General features: G+C 36.5%; 1 protein-coding gene across 1 annotated transcript; it reads left to right on the top strand.

The window, feature by feature from the left end:
- The first annotated feature begins 8,233 nt into the window (after positions 1–8,233).
- On the top strand, positions 8,234–17,032 carry LOC106180535 (uncharacterized). The gene is made up of 5 exons (XM_087019414.1): positions 8,234–9,197; positions 11,249–11,454; positions 11,719–11,779; positions 14,107–14,208; positions 14,934–17,032. Exons 1-5 carry the CDS (start codon positions 8,391–8,393, stop codon positions 15,168–15,170), a joined length of 1,413 nt encoding a protein of 470 aa, XP_086875540.1. The 5' UTR covers positions 8,234–8,390; the 3' UTR covers positions 15,171–17,032.
- The last annotated feature ends 1,976 nt before the right edge of the window (positions 17,033–19,008 follow it).

A 19,008-nucleotide genomic window follows, 5' to 3' on the forward strand; every position in this document is an offset into this window, starting at 1 on the left:
GAAGTAATAGTGTGAAAAGGAGTGAAAATGGGAAAGTCAGTTGTAGATTATTTTATAACCCAACATACTACTCTCAACAGTGTTGTAAATTTAACGTATCTCAAATGTCACAGATTATTGATGATTTTGATCGGTTATTTAAGTGGCACCTGTAAACCCCCTGATCATGCTCTACTAGAAATTGTTTTGAAAATAGTAGATCCAATATGTGATCAAAAATTAAAGACAATCGTACCTTCCAAGCTGATTTAAGCATATCGAAAAGAATTTACAAATTAGAATGCAGACCAAGTAGTATGTTTACTGGTAGTGATGCACATCAGGCTTTAAATAATCTCATTGACCAGATTACAACACTGAGAAAAAACAATATGAGATGGATAAGTTATATGATAATGTGTTAAAGGTATTTTAGCAGAAATGAACAAAAAATCCCTTATAAAGACATACACATATCTAAAAAAAAAACCTATAAAACTTTTAAGAATCAAAAACCATTTTGGAACGAAGGACTTTTAAAATTTTGTGGTCAAAACAATGGTCATGCATGAAAAGGCATATAAGAGAAATAAATCGAAAGCCAGGAAAACTCGTGAAAGTTTATGTGACAAATTTTAAACCCATAGAGACCTTTTTGATGAAAATACTACGCTTTCATGAAAGAGAATATACAAAGGGACTTTCAGAAAACATAGAAAATGTTAACAATAGCAGTCCAAATGTTTTTTGGAATTACATAAAGAATTTTTGACCAAGAAAAAGTAAAAAAAAAAAAAAAAAAAAAAAAAATCCCAGAAAAAGTAATAAGTGTTCTGGATGCATGGAAATCTGAATTTGAAAAAACTTTTTAATAACCAAAACCATGCACCTTTTCCTAGTTATTTTAATAAACAAATTTTATAGGAAAAAGAGCACTATATGCAAGACCCCTTGTATGACGTAAAGACCTCTCTGAATAAAAATATAACTTTAGAAGATGTTAGAATGGTAATTAATAAAAAATAAGAAAACAACAGGGATTGACAATATACCAAATGAAATTCTTAAATATGAACCAGTAATGAGAGTGTTTGTAGAACTCTTCAATGTATGTTTTGATACTAGTTTTATTCCTTCCTTATGGAAAAAGGAAATTATCTCATCAGTTCCAAAAGATAAAAATCTTGATTCTAGAAACCCACAAAACTACAGGGGAATTAGCCTTCTTAGTACCATTTCAAAAGTATTTACACCAATTCTTAACAAAAGAATCCTATCATATTTAGAGGATAGCAATAGATGAACAAAATGGGTTTAGACCAAAAAGATCATGCCTAGAATACATTCCAGCCTAACAAGTATAACCAGAAATAGCAAAAATAAAGGGCTTGAAACATATTGTTACTATATAGACCTACAAAAAAGCTTTTGATTATATTAACAGAGTTTTACTCATGTATAAATTAGTTAAGGCACACATTGATGGAAAATGTATCATGTCATTAGTAGCTTATATGGTAACAGAATCATGTATAAGATTAAATTCGAAGGTGTCACCATGGTTCACCACCACCAGTGGAGTTAGACAAGGGGGTAGTTTGTCACCTACACTTTTTGCAATCTATGTAAATGATCTGATCTCTGAGCTAAATAAGTATAAAGGAGGGATCAATATATATGAGAGTTTGAATTTAACAGGTCTTCTTTATGCTGATGTCCTGGTAATACTATCTGAGAGCACAGATAAATCGAACAGCAGCCTGGAGGTGGTGGACCAATGGTGTAGCAAATGGAGAATGTTGATTAACTACAAGAAGACAAAGTGTATACATTATGGGCCCAGATATAAAGAATGTGCTGCAGGTCTTGTATATGGAGGTCACCATATAGAATGGGTTGATAAGTATAAATATTTGGGGTTTGTGTCGAAGAATTTTTAGATTTCTAATATAATACTAAAATTCTGTCTGAATCAGCAACTAGAGCACTGGGTTAAATTATAGCAAAATTAAAAAAAGGTTGGTCAAATGGGACTCTCCACATACCAAAAATTGTTTAACAGTTGTGTGACTCCAATTTTAAAATATGGGTCGGGGTCTGTGGATTTTCAGAAAGTGAAACCTGTGAAAAAGTTATGTTCAGTGCTTTAAGATACTATTTAGGAGTACAACGATTAACACCAAAACATAGTCTGTATGGTGACTCAGGTTGGATGCCACTAACATTTAATAGGGGGTTGAACATACTTGGACTTTGGAACAATTAAATACTCGCCCTAAATGAAAGACTTCTCAAACAGATTTTTTTGAAGATTACAAATTGGGGAAAAAATTGGTGCTCTGAGGTAAGAGAGATATTCAAATTCTGTTATATGGAAAGCCTTTTTTTGAACAAACAAATTGTGGATATACATAGAATACATTAAATGACTCTTATGAAAAATTCCAAATTAAATGGAAAAAAAGACATTTTGAAATTTCCTAAACTTCGAACACATATGACATTTAAAATTGAATTGAAAACTAAAAAATATTTACACATAGATTTAAAAAGAAAAGAAAAAATAATTTTTTACTCAATTTCGAATGGGCATTTTGCCTTTTCAGGTAGAAACTGGACGCTATACAAATACACCCTTAAATGAAAGAATATGCCAAGTATATGCAAAAAAGAACAAGATGAGAGCCGTTTCTTACTTCGGTGCACTGCTTACACAGAGGAAAGATATAAATTTTATAAAAAGCTGGAGATTAAAAAAATTGATACAAATGGCATTTCTATAGAAGACTTAATGGAAAAAAATTGAGGCAATTAGCAAAATTTTTTGTTAAGATTTTTGATTTAAGAGAGGAAAAATTGTATACAACATGTGTCTTATAAGCCCGAAGGGCTGGCTGTTCTATACACATGACACGTTAATAAATGATGATGATGATGAAGTAATAGCCGGCTCATTTAAGTATTTAGACACCTTTCAAAATGGTGCTACAGTATCATACCCCGCAACAGATTTTGAGGGGAGATGCACTACCTTCCAACCTCGCTGAAAATCATCACCATCACATCGCGCACTAGGCAAGAGTAGTGTCACGTATGATACTTCACAACGCGTACTGATACACACTTTGAAAACGGGTACTGTGGTCCGATCTACCGGCGAATTCAGGATCATTCGGTGCCAAGTCTGGCAGTTGGATAGGCCTGCGTGTTGTAGGGGCTGTAACAAGTGGTTGAATGGGTAAGAGGAGTAGAAACGGTGTGTATGCGTACGGTGAGGCCCACAACCAGCCTACCATTGTAAAAACTGACTAAAGACAAATACGAAGAGTTGACTGTGATTACGTTTAAATAGTTTTCAAACAAAAATAATTACCTTTATCAGGATTTAGACTGTCTGCATTTCCATCCGTGTTGAGTATTCTTCAGTTCTTGTAGTACACCTGAAATCATCAAAGCTATATATATATGGCATTTAAAGTCAAAGTTATTTTTGGGTCTATGCTTGTAATTGTAAAGATGGGATGATATAAGACGTATGTATATATCGCGTATGCATATGTATATGTGCGAATAATATACGCACGTGTGCCAGAGCGAACATTTGAAAATGCAATATCGATAAATAATTGTTACATGAAATGGTAATAAAATATTTATAACCATATTTAAATGAAAATTGAGAAGATGTGTCTATAAAATAAACTAAAATAGAATAATTAAAATCCATTTTGCTCATTAAAAATTCGTACTGTTGATGGGTAAAAGCTTTAGAGTGGGACATTTAAATTACAAGAAGCTCTTCTTATCCTATTATGAATTTGTTTTATTTATTTACTTATTTAATCTAATTTTGTGGAGAGCATATAATGTTTCCAGCGCCTTGCCTCCACTTCATTCTTTTGAATAAACGTTGTTTAAAAAATCCTATTATGAATACAGAGGAATGGAGGGGTAGGCTATGCACTAATTAGTGGAAACTGGGCCTTACATTTCAACACATTCTGCGCCGACCAGAAATTTTTGCATAAAGCTCCTATGCTGGCTCTCTCTCGACAGAAACTCACCTGTAAAAATATTTTTCCTCAAGGACAAGAACGTCAACATCAGTTCACAAATGTGAAGCTATTTAGATTGCGCAACCAAGCAAACAAAAACCATCAAAAGGCTTTATCATATATCGAAACGAATAGACGTGAGCAACAATGCTTTTAAGAATGAAGAACTTGCACCAGGTCATGTAACAACGACAATTAAGACCTGGGAAAGAGTCTTTGTCAAGATTTGATCGTAACTCTATCAGCTCACGTGGAAAAGAAAATGTTTACAACCCAAACTTTAAAAGTTCAGAAAGGCCGTTAGGGTATATATACCTACTGCTATATCATAGCCCTAAAACTTCACAGACAAATTTAAAACTATCATAAAAGTGCTTAGTATTAAAAGTAAAAAAAAAAAAAAAAAAAAAAAAACATTTTAACCAACGTTTTCTTTAGATAAAAAAGTAAATTTTTTTATAACAGTGATAAGAGTCGTGGACCATAAAAATGGTGCAGCAGTCACAGAACTCCTGTGACTATATTTTAATGCGATTCTGGGGAGTCGGCTTCATTCTAATTTTTCTAAATAATTTTTGTGTCTTTCATGTTTTATATTTACTTCACTTTGTTTATAACATCCGCCAGGGAGATTATGTTTCACCTCTGTTTGTTTGCTTGTTGGTTTGCTCGGGACAAGCCTAAATCAAAAATATATATTTTTCAGGATATCTCGGAACTGTCCTAATTTAAAATAATTAGAATTTGTTGATGATCCATAAATTAATTAATTAAGTAATAAGTGCTTTAATTATTCGTTTTATTTGATTTTCTTATTTCTTATTGCTAATTCAGTGAAAAGTGTTGTAGTAAACAGAAAGGAAATCAGGTACACAACATTTTTAACAAAAGGTTACTGCTGGTTGAAACCCATATGAGCGATTTAACCGGGAGAGAAACTAAGCAATTAAGGGTTATATCCCCATGGGTTGTACGGTACCGCGGGTATGCCAGAAATAAGACACTGACATCTCAAGCGGAGAAGGCCACAAAGTTACGCGTAGTTTAGAATCCATGTGTGCGTGTTTTCCTTCTTGCTACCGTATGCTGTGGATCGACCTTTGAGAGCCGTGCCTTTTGGGATTCTTCTTTAATGATCAAAATTCATGAATTTTATACATAGCATTTTTGCACAGAGGCAGCCTAGTTTTCACTCAAATAACTCAGTGAGTAAGTAAAAGCGATATAATGATAATAGATATTCTTTACGCTTTTAAAAATCCCCCAAGTCCCATTTTCTATGTCCACATATTCTGCAAGGCCACTCCCCCCCCCAATTCGCACCTTTAAAACTATACAACTCCTCGTATAAAAACAGGGGCAGATCCAGAAATATTTATCTTTGTTGATCCATCCTCCACTTTTGACCGTCTTCCGACAGAAAAAAAATTGCTGCCCGTCACTGAAAACATTTAAAAAAAAGAATAAAAAATAAAAATTGACTGTCTTCCGGAAGATACATCAGTGGTGCATTCCGATCAGGAATTAAAACATGACTTCCTAAATGACTGACCGGTTATACAGAATTAAGTCATTTAATTAAAAATAAAATAAAACATTGAAATCAAGTGCAGAGATGGCTCCAGAAATGATGAGTGAGTAAGAGAAGATTGCTTTTTAGGAAACTTCATTTTGGCTGGAGAATCCCGTAAAGAGTACATTTAATTAAAATGACAATGTCGAGCACCAAGTCCTTTGAATGAACATTGTGCGTCATGTTCATGATAATTTGTTAGATTTATAGTCAGAAAATGTATTTCGATAAAAAAATGAGAATAATACAAGGAGCAATAAATAAACAAATAAATAAATAAATGAATAAATAAATAAGTAAGTAAACAATGTCACTCACCTTTTTCAACAAGCGTCAACAGTTTACATCTTAAATTTGCGTTCTTTTCTGAGCGCAAGCTTCTGCAGCTAAGCAGGCACAGCGTGAGTTACTCTAGCTCTTAAATACCTGTAGCAATACCTGAGGTAAACATCTCATGTTTTCTTCCAGGTTGGATATTGAAAAAGAAAATGGGACCGTCGCCAAACCCAAGGACATGGAAATGCCTATAGTCACCTTTGCGACAAATACCTGCATAATTAAGCTAAAAGTGGATCGATAGAATGAGATCAATCGACTAAACACACTCTATGGATGACATACTAATGGTGGCGTTATTTATCTCACGACATCTAGCCCGACAAAAATAGATTCTCTGGTGATTTACATGTAATTTACTAAACATACCCCAACTAAAAATAATGGAAACAACCCACCAAACGGGGAGGAGACAAATCAAATATTCGTGTTGCACAAAATAATCATTAAATTGATAATAATATCAAGAGGCGGGTACGAGTGTGGCGATGCTTTTCTTTTTTCACGTGTACCCATAAAACAGTTTGTGGTTGATTAAAAGCATAGGTTATTCCGCTTTGAATGAATTTCTAAAGACAAAAGAAAAAAACATTGTTTTAGATGTATGTTTTTTAACAGACTTAATTCCTATTTATACTACCGGTAGGTCACGTTGCAGTTACACGTGTGCTTTTATATGTCATACGCATAAGATGTTTGTTTAAGACCCAGCTGGATGTTATTTAGCAAGAAACCCCTCGGAGGTGGGTCTATTCAGCTAAATTGTTCTAGGTATTGGAATGGGGTCTTAAACAAACATCTTAATAACCCCCTTACAGTTTGAAATGTCTGTCACGCCAAGTAAAGCTGTAATAGGGTTATTAACTATCATTTAACCTGAATGCAGTTTAGTGGGATCCCCTTTGGAGATGGCTCGATCCTGCTAGATTGATATAGGTATGGGAATGAGGCCTTATATTTGTGTCTAAAGGTAAAGGCTATATTCAACCGTTCCGACGGCCCAATAAGTATGCACATTGTTGTCCTCGCACAAAGGGCAACTGGTTTAACCTTCCTTGTTCACAAATGGAAACAGCTCTATTCAGGTAATGTGGTGTACTCGTTCAGAAATGAAATGTATTATGTTCAATAATTCTGCAATACTACACCCATCCTATCTAAACACAAGATTTCTATGGCTTTTTACTTTGTTGCTGGTTTAAGTTTTTTTCTCGGGCTGAGGCAAGTTATTTTAACAGCCTTGATATACCTGGGCCCCGAGCACAAGCATCTGGATTCCTTAACTCGCCCATACTCGCCCCATACAATACATTGTAGCCTCTATGTGATATAGCTATTCGCAATACGCGATGCTTTCGAGTTTCGGGGCCATGGTCACATGGGATTAATCTACCAGTATTCGAGGTCCTCTTTTTTCAACGTTAAACTGTTTCATATGTTAATAGCTTTATTTAAGGTTTTGGAGACACGGCAAGGTACTTACCTTTCTTCTAGCTAACCCAGTCACCTGACACCCTACAAACAGCAACAAACGAAGCAGTCGAATGGTCAATCAACAACAAAAGGACATTTACATTCTAAGAAAAAACAAAGAAATTGCAATTGACTTCTCAAAGTCAGAGCATCAGCTTTCTCCAATATACATGTATATGTCGAAAAAGAATGCTTCAAAAATGTACATTAGTGACCACAAAATTCACCACCTTTTACCAACAAGAAGTGAACAGTTTTATAAGCTATACAAAGTTCCCAGAAGTGTCTAAAATGAGAACAGTGAGAGCCTCAAGGACTTTTATTCCCTAGGCATTGTTAACTTTTCAGGAAGCTTATGATTTAACTAAATACATCCAAGGATTGGGATTCTTAATTTGTGGCTCGATTTTCGGATTTGTGCTCACAAATCTGAGGTCCAACTTCACAAACGCCTTATCCGTCTATAAGACCTATTGACGATCCAAGACAGCAACACAGACGTGAATTTACGGTCGAGGGTGACACGTTTTTAGATATTTTATCAATGCAGAAATGACTACACAACCGGCCTATGTTTAGGGTCGATTGCGGTTAGCTTCTTAGTCGGTTTATTATATATGATATCACATATTAGAGATACAGGAGGTAAAAATTGGCATCAATTTTTAATGATTCAATGGTGTCTATGAATGGCAGCCCACCCCAAATGATTCTCTGATACACCCAGTAGCTGCGAGTATAATAACAGCTACTGGCTCCTTCTCCAAAATCGGAGCTAAGTGTATTGTTATAAAACAATTAAAAAGACCATTGCATGAGGTTTGACCCAAATTACCTCATAGTGTAAACAAGTCCCCTTATTTATTTGAGGTCGTTGGTGTGTCGACATTAACGGGACATTTTAAAGGCAAATTGAAAGTGCGCCGTTCATAGTCGATCTGCCAAAAAGAAGGAATAAATGCAATATATCTGCCATGTATTTTGCAGATTCATGGAAGGCCATTAGTGTAGCAGAGTTTAGGGAAATTGTACAACAAGAACAAAAAATTAGAGAAAAGAGCATATTAGAGAAATACGTGGAGTTGGGATGGCAGGAGTACTGCGCTGATCTACGGGTTAGTGACGAGGACAAAAGGTACTACTATCGTCAATTCCTCCTCGGTCGTGGGGAACTTTGCACTAACGCAACACCATCTCCAGAAACGCCATCTGAAGACGCCAGACAGGCATACAATGCAGATATTGAAGAAGCTAGACAAGTGGCATTTCTTTTCCTGGCAGCGCCACTCGACGGAGATGATATAGTGAAAAGGAAATGCGAAATCCGAAATTTTCGGGAGTTGTACCCCGGGGCTTCCCAGTGCAGTGGAAACGTGGGCCAGGTAGTAATGGTGTACAACAAAAACGAACTCTTTAACAAAGTCACCACGTACATTGAAGAACACCGTAAAAAAGGACGTATTGTCATCTTGTTTGTAGGTCATGGGGGACCAGACGGGCAAATCACTCTGGCGGTAGAAAAATGTCCCCTGAAGGAGTACATTGACTGTGTTGACGAGGTGGCCAACAACCTTTACCCGCCTGTGCCTATCGATCTGATCAACGCCCAATGTTACGCCCATTTGGTGACCAAGTCTAGATGCCCGTCTACTAAAATAATACATCTGAGTAACGAGGATAGTCCCCAGACGAATTCTCGGTCATATAAGCTAGATGACCAAACTCTTAGTTGGCTAATAGTAGAACTACAAGACTACGCACGGACTGTAAGAGACAAACAAGTAAGTCTGAGAACACGTTATGTAGTACAATATTTAAGTATTTCAATGTAACGAGGTCATGCAACTTGCAGAACACATTAATATGCATTAAGTTCGAAAATCGGCATGATCCATTCATTTTTTCTAAAGTTATGCTTTTTTAACATTTTCAGCATATATGCGATACAGACAACATATTTCAAGGAAAACTGGGAGGCCTATTATCTTTAAACTTACAGGAGTAATCAATGATATAGGTCAAGTTGGAATTTATGGCGTTTTTGTTTATTTTGCTATAAATAGCCTGCTGTATGCAACACAGGCAACGCATTTCAAGTCAAACTGATAGGTCTATTTACTTCAAACTTACAGTGATCAACGTTACTAAAATACAGGTCGAGTTTGAGTGTCAACTTGATCTGACTATTTTTCTAGAGTTATGCTGTTTTTTCAGCATATACACTCTTGCCCAAAATGGTTGGTACACGGAAATTTTGGGAGGCATATTGCCCTGTTTCTTTCATTATTATTGTTATAATCAAATTAATACTGTTTATATTGTTAAATATGTGAAGCTGGAGGATTGGTAAAGTCAAGGAGAAACAAACAATGCAAATGTGAAAAAAGCGTAAATTTATTTAGGGTATTTTTTCTCATGCCCCCAAAAAGAGTACTTTTTTTGCATAACAGTACCAAGTGAAAAATTCAACATAAATGTATACTGTGATTGACAATTAATATGAAATTAGGGGAAATTGTCTAGAAACATCTTCAGAGTTCATTATTAATCAAAATAGCGGGCATGCCCACCCCGAGCTTGGATTATGGCCGCCAGACGGCGTGGCATACTGTGAACTAGAGTTACAGCTCTTTGAAGAGGAATTCTGGTCCATTCATCTTGCAGGGCATCTCGCAGTTCATCTAGATTTCCAGGGGGCACGTTTCTCCTCTGAATGGCACGACCAAGTTCGTCCCACATGTGCTCAATTGGGTTTGCACCTGGGCTTCTTGCTGGCTGTGGCATCGGCTGAATGTTGTTTTTTCGAATATAGTCAGAAATTGAGCGGTCTGTTTGGGGAGTTGGATTGTCATGTTGCAATCTAAACTTGTCTCTGTATATTCCTCTTGCGAACGGCTCCAGGTACTGCTGGAGAATGTCTCTGTATCTGGCAGCGTTAAGGTTTTCATCCAGAGGAAGCAATGGGCAAATACCGTTGCTGCAAATGGCACCCCAAACATATACAGAACCACCTCCTCCAGCTATGAGAGTACGTAGGCTCCCTGGGGAGAGGCTGTTAAATGAAAATATCCAGGAAACAATAGCTGGAGGAGGTGGTTCTGTACATGTAGGGGGTGCACCTCAGACTGTCCAGATTTGGCCTTAAGTCTTTCAGACAAACCTCTCACGTAAGGCACCTCAATGTTAACCCTCTTTTCCTCTGCTGTGGTGTGTGACTTTCTTATTTGCGGGTGAAATTCTGGCTCTTATGAAAGACCAATCAGAATATCCGCTATCTGCTAATGCAACCGCCACATAATCTATTTCCTTTTTCATAACCTCAGCCTGGCCTACGACGGTGATGGATCTGTACACCTGGGCGTTTGATCAAGTGTCTGTTTTACACAATCGTATGAATCTTATTTACTTTTTGATGCAGAATTAAGTGTAATTGTGCCAAAATTGACATAACTAAAGCACAATAAAAGGAAGACACTTTTACTTATTATTCTCTAACTTGTTATTTTTAGTTACACAAGCACATTTTGGGAAATATACATTTTCACACCACTTTTTTTTAAGCTGCGACTTTGAACTTCCATGGTTGGCCACAATTTTTGAATACTGATATCATATTATTAAGATTGGTGGTGATTGTGCTGTAAAGCATCATGTAATATATTGCAGCAAAATTGAATAATTCTGGTTATGTTACTTCTGATTCTCATACTTACTGAAAAAATTCATAGGCAAAGGTCGAGGTCGAAAACCGACCTGATTGTTTTCCTGGAAGATGTCATTTTTGTGAAATGTTTATTGTTTACATCATGGCATTTTCTTAATTTTTTTCAAGGACGCAGATGCCGGTAAACAGTCTATACCTCAAACACCGACCGAGGAGACGACACAGCCGGCGAAAGGAGGCTTTGATCTTGCACTGTTTCCAGATACAGTTCACGAACGCTTCAAGTGTAAAACCTGCAAGTTGGTGCTGCGAGATGCGATGCAAGCTCCTTGTGGACACAGGCACTGTACGACGTGTCTAGATGACTTCATTAGGTAACAAGAAGTATTTATTTTTTCTGTCTGTCTATCAATCACTGTGTTCATATACACGTACATGGCCTACCTGTATGTCTTAATGTTTATGTATCCATCTAACTTTCCTTTTCTGTCACTACATCGGTCTGTGTGTCACTGCAGTGTCAGTCACTTTGTCTGTTGTATGTTAAAGGGGGTCTTTGTGAGTAAGCATGTCAAACTTCCCCCTCACTCTAATTAGTATTGTCTCCCCGCTGTCTGATAACATGTACATTGTTGCAGATCCAGTGGTGCTCAGCGATGCTCGGCCTGTCCAAAAGGCGCAGAAGGCGGTGAAAGTCAGGTTTGTTCCGTTGTTACTGAACGCTTTAATTATTACAAAAGTGGAATTTTATGTCGGGTAGTGAACGGTTAGCGACGAATATTGTAATTTTTGTTATAGAGGCATTAAAAGTGGCCTGATAAATACTAGCATTTTTTAAAATTAGTGTAAAATTAGTGACCGCCGGTCAATTTCAATTTATACGCACGTTTCAATTTATATGGTAACTCAGGTTTATTCATTTGCGTAAAAAAGAGCATGAAATTAAGTTAGGTTACTGATAATGTACATCACGCGTGTGTTGATATTGAAGAAGTGTGAAGAATGCCAAAATGCGATAACAGGTACAAAATTGTACAACGTTTGGTCAACGTTTTACTTTGATGCTTGCACATTACTGGGATAAAACAGTTAGTCGGATATGACGTTTTTCAGCAAGAAGTTAAATTTCATTACGTCATGGTTGCTTATGCAATACAGCATTGGTCAAAAAGGTTGTCCCACCCCCTGTTTCATGTGCTTTTATTTATAGATGATCACATCACAGGAGTTAATTGCTATGAATGATGATTTTCATTCCAGATACCATAACAAACATAATGAGTGGTAGAGAAAATACTAACTAGCGGTGAAGATATCAATATTTAATACCATTTATTTACATTTATTACATGTACCCCCTCAAATCCGATGTTCCACTGTCGTTTCCACAGAGGTAAAGAAACGCCCATTAAATTAAAAAAGACAACACCAAACATCACCAAATTTACACATATGTAGCATTAGCATGTGATCGTTAAAGGTCACGCGTCTGTTAGCGTGTGTGTTTACCTCGTACTGCAATTACCACCTGTAGACGGCGCCGCTGCCTTCAACAAGGGAAACAATTCTGTTTTGTGGGATCTTGTCCCATGTTTCCATAAAAGGTTGGCGGAATTGGTTCGGAATATTTGGAGTTTGGTTCTCCTCTGGATTGCACGCTTCAATTCATGCCACGAGTGCTCATCTCAGAGGTTTTAACAGGACTCGAAGATGGTTTCTCCGCCTCAGAATATTGGGTTTCTCCAACAAATCACTCACCAGACGAAAACTGTGGGCAATTTTGCTGTCATGATGAAGCCTGGATCACCCCTGAAGTTCCCCTCTTGCAGATGGAATCAGGTATCAGTTGCGAATGTTAGGCTCAGTGACACCAGAACTACTAGAACTTGGTCAACCTTCACTAGGAACAAGCTGATTTTTACTGAGGAATCAAGGTATTTCTTGTATGCCTTCGATGGTCAAATTAGGACGCGTAGACATGTAGCAGAATGCCTTTTGGAAGGTGTGTGCAGGATAATATCATTTGGGGTGTCATGTCAGTCCACGTTTGTGGAGCATCCCAAGCTCATTGTTTTTAGTAAATTGTTCTGCCCGGAAAAGAACGTTATTGGGGCAATTCACTGAAACATTCTTAACAAATATCTCACTCCATTTGCAAGAGGTGATTTCAGGGATACTGCTGGCGCCATCGTGAAACTGTACTTGCACACAATTCTCGTCTGCTGAGTGATTGAGTGTTGCAGAAACCCAATGTTCAGAGGATGGAGCAACCATCTTTGAGCCTTGATATTAACCATGCCAAGCATCTGCGGCATGAATTAAAGTGGACAATGCAAAGGAGAACCAAGCTTCTAATGATCTGGACCAACTCTTCCAAGCCCTTTGGGAAGAATGCAACAATATTCCACAAAACATAATTGTTATCCTTGTTGAAGGCAGGCCGCGCCGTCTACAGGATATAATTACAGTACGCGGTAGACACACGCTATAATAGACTCGTGACCTTTAACAAGCACACCCTAATGCTAAATGTGTGCAAGTTTGGTGACATTTAGTGGTGTCTTTTGTAATAAAATGGACATTTCTTTACCTCTGTGGAAAGCACAGTCAAACGTCAGATTTGAGGGGGTACATGTTATAAATGTGAATAAATGGTATTTAATATTGATATTCACCGCAAGTTTGTATTTCCTGTTCCACTAATCATGTTAGTTATGGTATCTGGAATGAAAATCACTATTTATAACAATTTCCACCTGTGATGTGATCAATGATAAATGAAAAAACACGTGATACTGGAAGTGGGACACCATTTTTGACCAATATTGTATGAATCTATCCCGACCGTTAGTATTATGTGTATTACATGTAAGTAAACGCGGGTAATTTCTAGAAGTGTATGTTCGTCTCTAATTGTTCATCTCATTGATTATAAGATTTGTCACATAATTGACTTAGGTTTTTCTGATGCACTTTGTGACTTCACCGTCCCTTTTAAAATTAATTTTCAATTGCACATCTTTCAGATATTTCTGGATAACGCTATGAGACTTGAAGTGAATAAACTGGAGATAGTTTGTGACCAAAATGGCTGTATATGGACTGGATGTTTGCAAGAATACCAGGAGGTTGGTCCTCTTATTACATAGGATTTTGATTTTAACGTCCGTTAAAGGCATAATAACTCTTCATATGAGATCTATATTTCATAGTAAAACCCTTGTGAATAACTCATAGAAATATGATATATTCTGTTTTACCACAGAAACAGCAGTTATAGCTTTTATTCTGATATCTGAACTTGTCTTTAGACCACGTGACCTCCATTGATGTCTATACTCTGTTAAAATCTCTTAAGAGATTTTAACAAAAAACCAAACTTTTTAGAAAAAAACCAGGGACTAACTTTGAACGTAAAAATGGATTCATTAACCATTGGTAAGTATGGGAAAATTGTTGTTTACTCCAGGAAAATTCATTTTTTGGCCGAAACGAAGAGTTATTATTGCTTTAAGCACTTTTTATTGTGCTTACCAAAAATCACACCTTTTGATTCCAACTGCTGCGCTCACCGCAATCTGTTAGCAGTTTGCTTATGTCTCAGGAGTTTTTGTCATTCGTCTTTTTCTAACTATTTCCAGTAGCCTACGCCTTATGGTCTAAATATAAATTTGAGTTAACTTTCGGGCTTATCGTTTTGCAACTATGGGTTAGGTACATTTCATTTGTTTTCTTCTGGAAATGTTTAGTAAAACATGATACCTGCCCATAGACTCACCAGGATTGACAATAACACGAACAAATCTTCTCCGGGAAATTCTGTCAATATTCTGTTTATTATTTTTTTCTGCAGATTCATGAAAAGTCATGTCGGACAAGACAATCCACCATCCCCGATGCCGAGCTCAGAGAGGGGTCAGACAGAGGCGCAGAGAGGCACGAACAAACAATTTTCATGAAAGATGGTTTAAGACCGCCGGATCTAAAGAAGCAAATCCATGTACCTGAAAGTTTTGACCAAGAAGAGGAAAAGCTAATCACAACATTTCAGCGAATGAAAATCTCAACATTGGAAGGACTTGACAGCTAGAGCGGTGCTTCAAATTGGAAGATCACAGACTTTTTTCGCAAACGTCAGGATTCCCTTAGCGGTCGTCTCACCAGTCTTGACTCGCCCCCGTTCTATACCAGTCCCCGCGGGTACAAAATGTGCTGTCGTATTTTCCTGGATGGTTCCGAAACTGGAAAGGGAACCCACGTTAGCATTTATTTCGTACTAATGCCCGGCCAGTTTGATGATCAGCTCCGTTGGCCATTCGGTCAAAGCATGTCCATTTCGTTAGTTGACCAGAAGGACACAGATCCGGCAGACATCACTATTAAATTCATACCCGACCCATCAATTTCCAAGCGGCCGATATCAGACATGCAAGTCGTTGCAGGATATCCAAAATTCGTATCACTCCGCGAGTTATACGGCCACACAGAAACTACCTACGTCAAGGATGACGTGATGGTTATACGGGCAACTGTAGATTGAAGCTCCCTATAGGTTAGAGCTGATCTTATGGTAACTGCCTTACATCTTGTTCACTTCATTTTGAAATGATACATTCCTATATACGTATAATTTGTTATGGCCGAATTCTTAAGCCTATTCATAACCCTTTTGATATCACCCAAAGTCTTGGAAGAGTGGGAGCTATTTACCTGCTGTCCGACGGTACCCCTCGCGGAATTGTAAAATCTACGGGAGACTGGATAAATTATGCAAATTTTGAACATACCTGTATTAAGCTATGTGAAATATGGCACTACAATCGGACCATAAAACACACTTCAGTTTCATATCTGGATACTAAACGAAAACATTACAGACTACGCATTAAAGGGACCAAAAAGTACGTTAAAGCGACACGTCGCTGGAGAGTCAAAACCAGGCCGAAAACTACCCTCTACGTATATATGCACGTGTGTTACGAATACACAAAAATTTTAGAAGTGTAGCACCTTGGTATGCCGTAAACTTCTGTTAAAAATTTATTCTTTGCTCTGCTGCAGTATCACTCAGGATGATAACTGTACATATTGTAACGGACTTTGTATCAACATTTGTAAAATATTTTCAAGTAATTTTAAAAGTTTTATACAAATAATGCCTTCACTGTAATGTTAACATTCTTTATTTTGCTGAAGTGCCTTGCTGGGGTAATATCATATTTTATGTATAAAAGTATATATGTAGCTAATTTAATCAAAATATGTTGTATTTACCAAATTCATATTGATTTACTTGGTTATAATGTTTTTAATTAGCCAATGGATTCTTTTTTGAGCTTGCATGTCATTCAGGGGTAATGACAATTTAACGGATAATTGTACATTCTAATTTACTTTGAATTACTTAACCTGTAATTGCATCTAACTTAATTTTGATAAGAAAATGATTGTACTTACATATCGATATACTGGATAAATTCGTGTAATTTATTTCTATACGTTTTTATTTGTGCCACAGACAGTGTAACAGCATGTTTATTTCACTATTATGCAAATGTTTGTAGTATCTAAAGGGATTTTATGTAGTTGACATTTTTTCGGATTTTCTTCGTTACTGTTATAGTGAGAAATAATGACAACGACGATCTGGAGCTTTCGAACGTTTATTCACTTACTCTCTCTTTATACAACTCCAAAATATTTATACTCAATTTCTCCGTACTGATCACGCATTTACTTGTTTTCTTTTCCATTGTCTTTGCGTGATTACAAAATATTTTCTATTCGCATGTTGCAAGTCACCATGCAACATTTCCTTATTAGGTAATCTCTAAGAGACTTGTTTTCAATTAGATATATCTAAAATATTATTTGGATTACTCATGCTTGGACCTTATCCAAAACTCAGTTATCATGTGATAAACAGTTGATCAAAATTAAAATATGAAATAAACCAATCACATGAACTGTTACTGACTTTGACCTTTTCCATCTTTTTCTGACTTTAAAGACATCTTCTACACTTGTTGACTTTTGATGAAACCTAACTTACACTCAATAACTCTCTATCCGTTTACTCTGTTGATTCCGCTTTAATCGTTATCTGTAATTAGTGAAAGTGTAAGTAATTTGCTTTACAACACTATTTAAACATCTTCATGTACTTCACAATGATAGTCTATAGTCTAGACGTATACAAAATAATAAAAAAATTAAGTGGGTCGGTACATGTGGCTTTAGTACATATAGTACAGTACAGTACAGTACAGTACACTATATGTCTGTACTGCGTAAACAGATAACATCCCCTTCTTTATTTTGCACATTGCACCATTGCAGTGAACTTAACATAGAAAATTATATCCTGACCTTATTTAAATTAAGGTAATATTGTATTAAGGCTACTGTCGGGGATAGCCAAGAATCCTTGTTTAATGCCTAATTAAAGCTTTGAGTTGCCTATGGGGGGGAGGGGGGGGGTGCTTGCAAAACAGTGTTAACAAAATACCCTTCAAGCTTGAGGGCTACATGTATCTTTTACACATGAATTATGGCGTTACTTTATAAATAAATAACCTAGACCCTAAAACATTATTTCAAGGTTTCCTGAGCTTTATGATGCACACTAACATGGGTAAAGTCTGGGGATAAGTAAGCCCAGCACCAGTGCTATATTAAATGGACACATTTGGGATTAAGAAAGCCAAGAAATGCCGTATGGTGCATGTACCTACTGCTGTGTTCTAGTGCTAAAACTTCACAGGCTTTAAAACTATTATAAAAGTACTTAGTATTAAAAGTAAAAAAAAATATATATTTCAACCAACGTTTTCTTTGTATAAAATGTAAATTTCTTTTAAAACCGTGATAAGAGCCGTGGACCATAAAAATGGTGCAGCTATCACAGAACTCCTGTGACTATATTTTATTGCGATTCTGGGGAATCGGCTTCATTCTAATTTCTTAATTAATGTTTGTGTCTTTTATGTCTTATATTTAATTCACTTTGTTTATAACATCCGCCAAGGAGGTCATGTTTCACCTCTGTTTGTTTGCTTGTTTGTTTGCTCAGTACCCGCCTAAATCAAAAATAGATTTTTATTAATTTTTCAGGATATGTCGGAACTGTGTTAATTGAAAATAATTAGATTTTGGTGATCATCCATTAATTAATTAAGTAAGTAAGTAATCAGTGCTTTTATTATTCGTTTTATTTTATTTTCTTATTGCTAACTCTCCGAAAAGTATTGTAGTTAACATAAAGGGAATCAGGTACACACACCTTTTTAACAAAAGGTTATAAATTAATTACTACCAGTTGAAACCCTCATGAGCAATTTATCCAGGAGAGAAACTTAGCAATTAAGTGTTATACCCCCGTGGGTTGTACATGTACGGCACCGCGGGTATGTTTGCAATAAGACACAATTATTTCAGGCAGAGAAGGCCACTAAGTTCTGCGTAGTTTAGAAACCATGCCCGTCTGTTTTCCTTTTTGCTTTGCTGTGCATCCACCTTTGAGAGCCGTGCCTTTTGGGACCCTTTAATGATCTACTTTCATGAATTGTATACATAGTATTTTTGCAGAGGCAGTCTCCTAATTTTCATTTAAATAGCTTAGTAGATAAAAGTGATATAATGATAATAGATATTCTTTACGCTTTTGAAAATTCCCCCAGGTCCTATTTTCTATGTCGACATATTTTGCAAAGCTACTTTTTCCCCCGATTCGCACCTTTAAAACTATACAACTTCTCATACAAAAACGGGCGGATTTAGAGAAATTTACTGGCAGTCTTCCAAATTTTCTTTGTTGATCCATCCTCCACTTTTGACCGTCTTCCGACAGAAAAAAAATAGATGCCCGTCACAGTAAAAAAATTGAATGTCTTCCGGAAGACACGTCAGTGGTGCATTCAGAAATAATC

The sequence above is a fragment of the Lingula anatina genome, chromosome 8 (genome assembly GCF_051362555.1).
Source record: "Lingula anatina isolate TDL-2025a chromosome 8, LinAna3.0, whole genome shotgun sequence".
Lineage (NCBI taxonomy): Eukaryota > Metazoa > Brachiopoda > Lingulata > Lingulida > Lingulidae > Lingula > Lingula anatina.

Coding starts and splice junctions, on each gene's coding strand:
- LOC106180535 (XM_087019414.1), top strand. CDS start 8,391: ATGTATTTTGCAGATTCATGGAAGGCCATTAGTGTAGCAGAGTTTAGG. Junction 9,198..11,248: donor GGACTGTAAGAGACAAACAA/GTAAGTCTGAGA, acceptor ATTTTTTTCAAG/GACGCAGATGCCGGTAAACA. Junction 11,455..11,718: donor TGTCTAGATGACTTCATTAG/GTAACAAGAAGT, acceptor ACATTGTTGCAG/ATCCAGTGGTGCTCAGCGAT.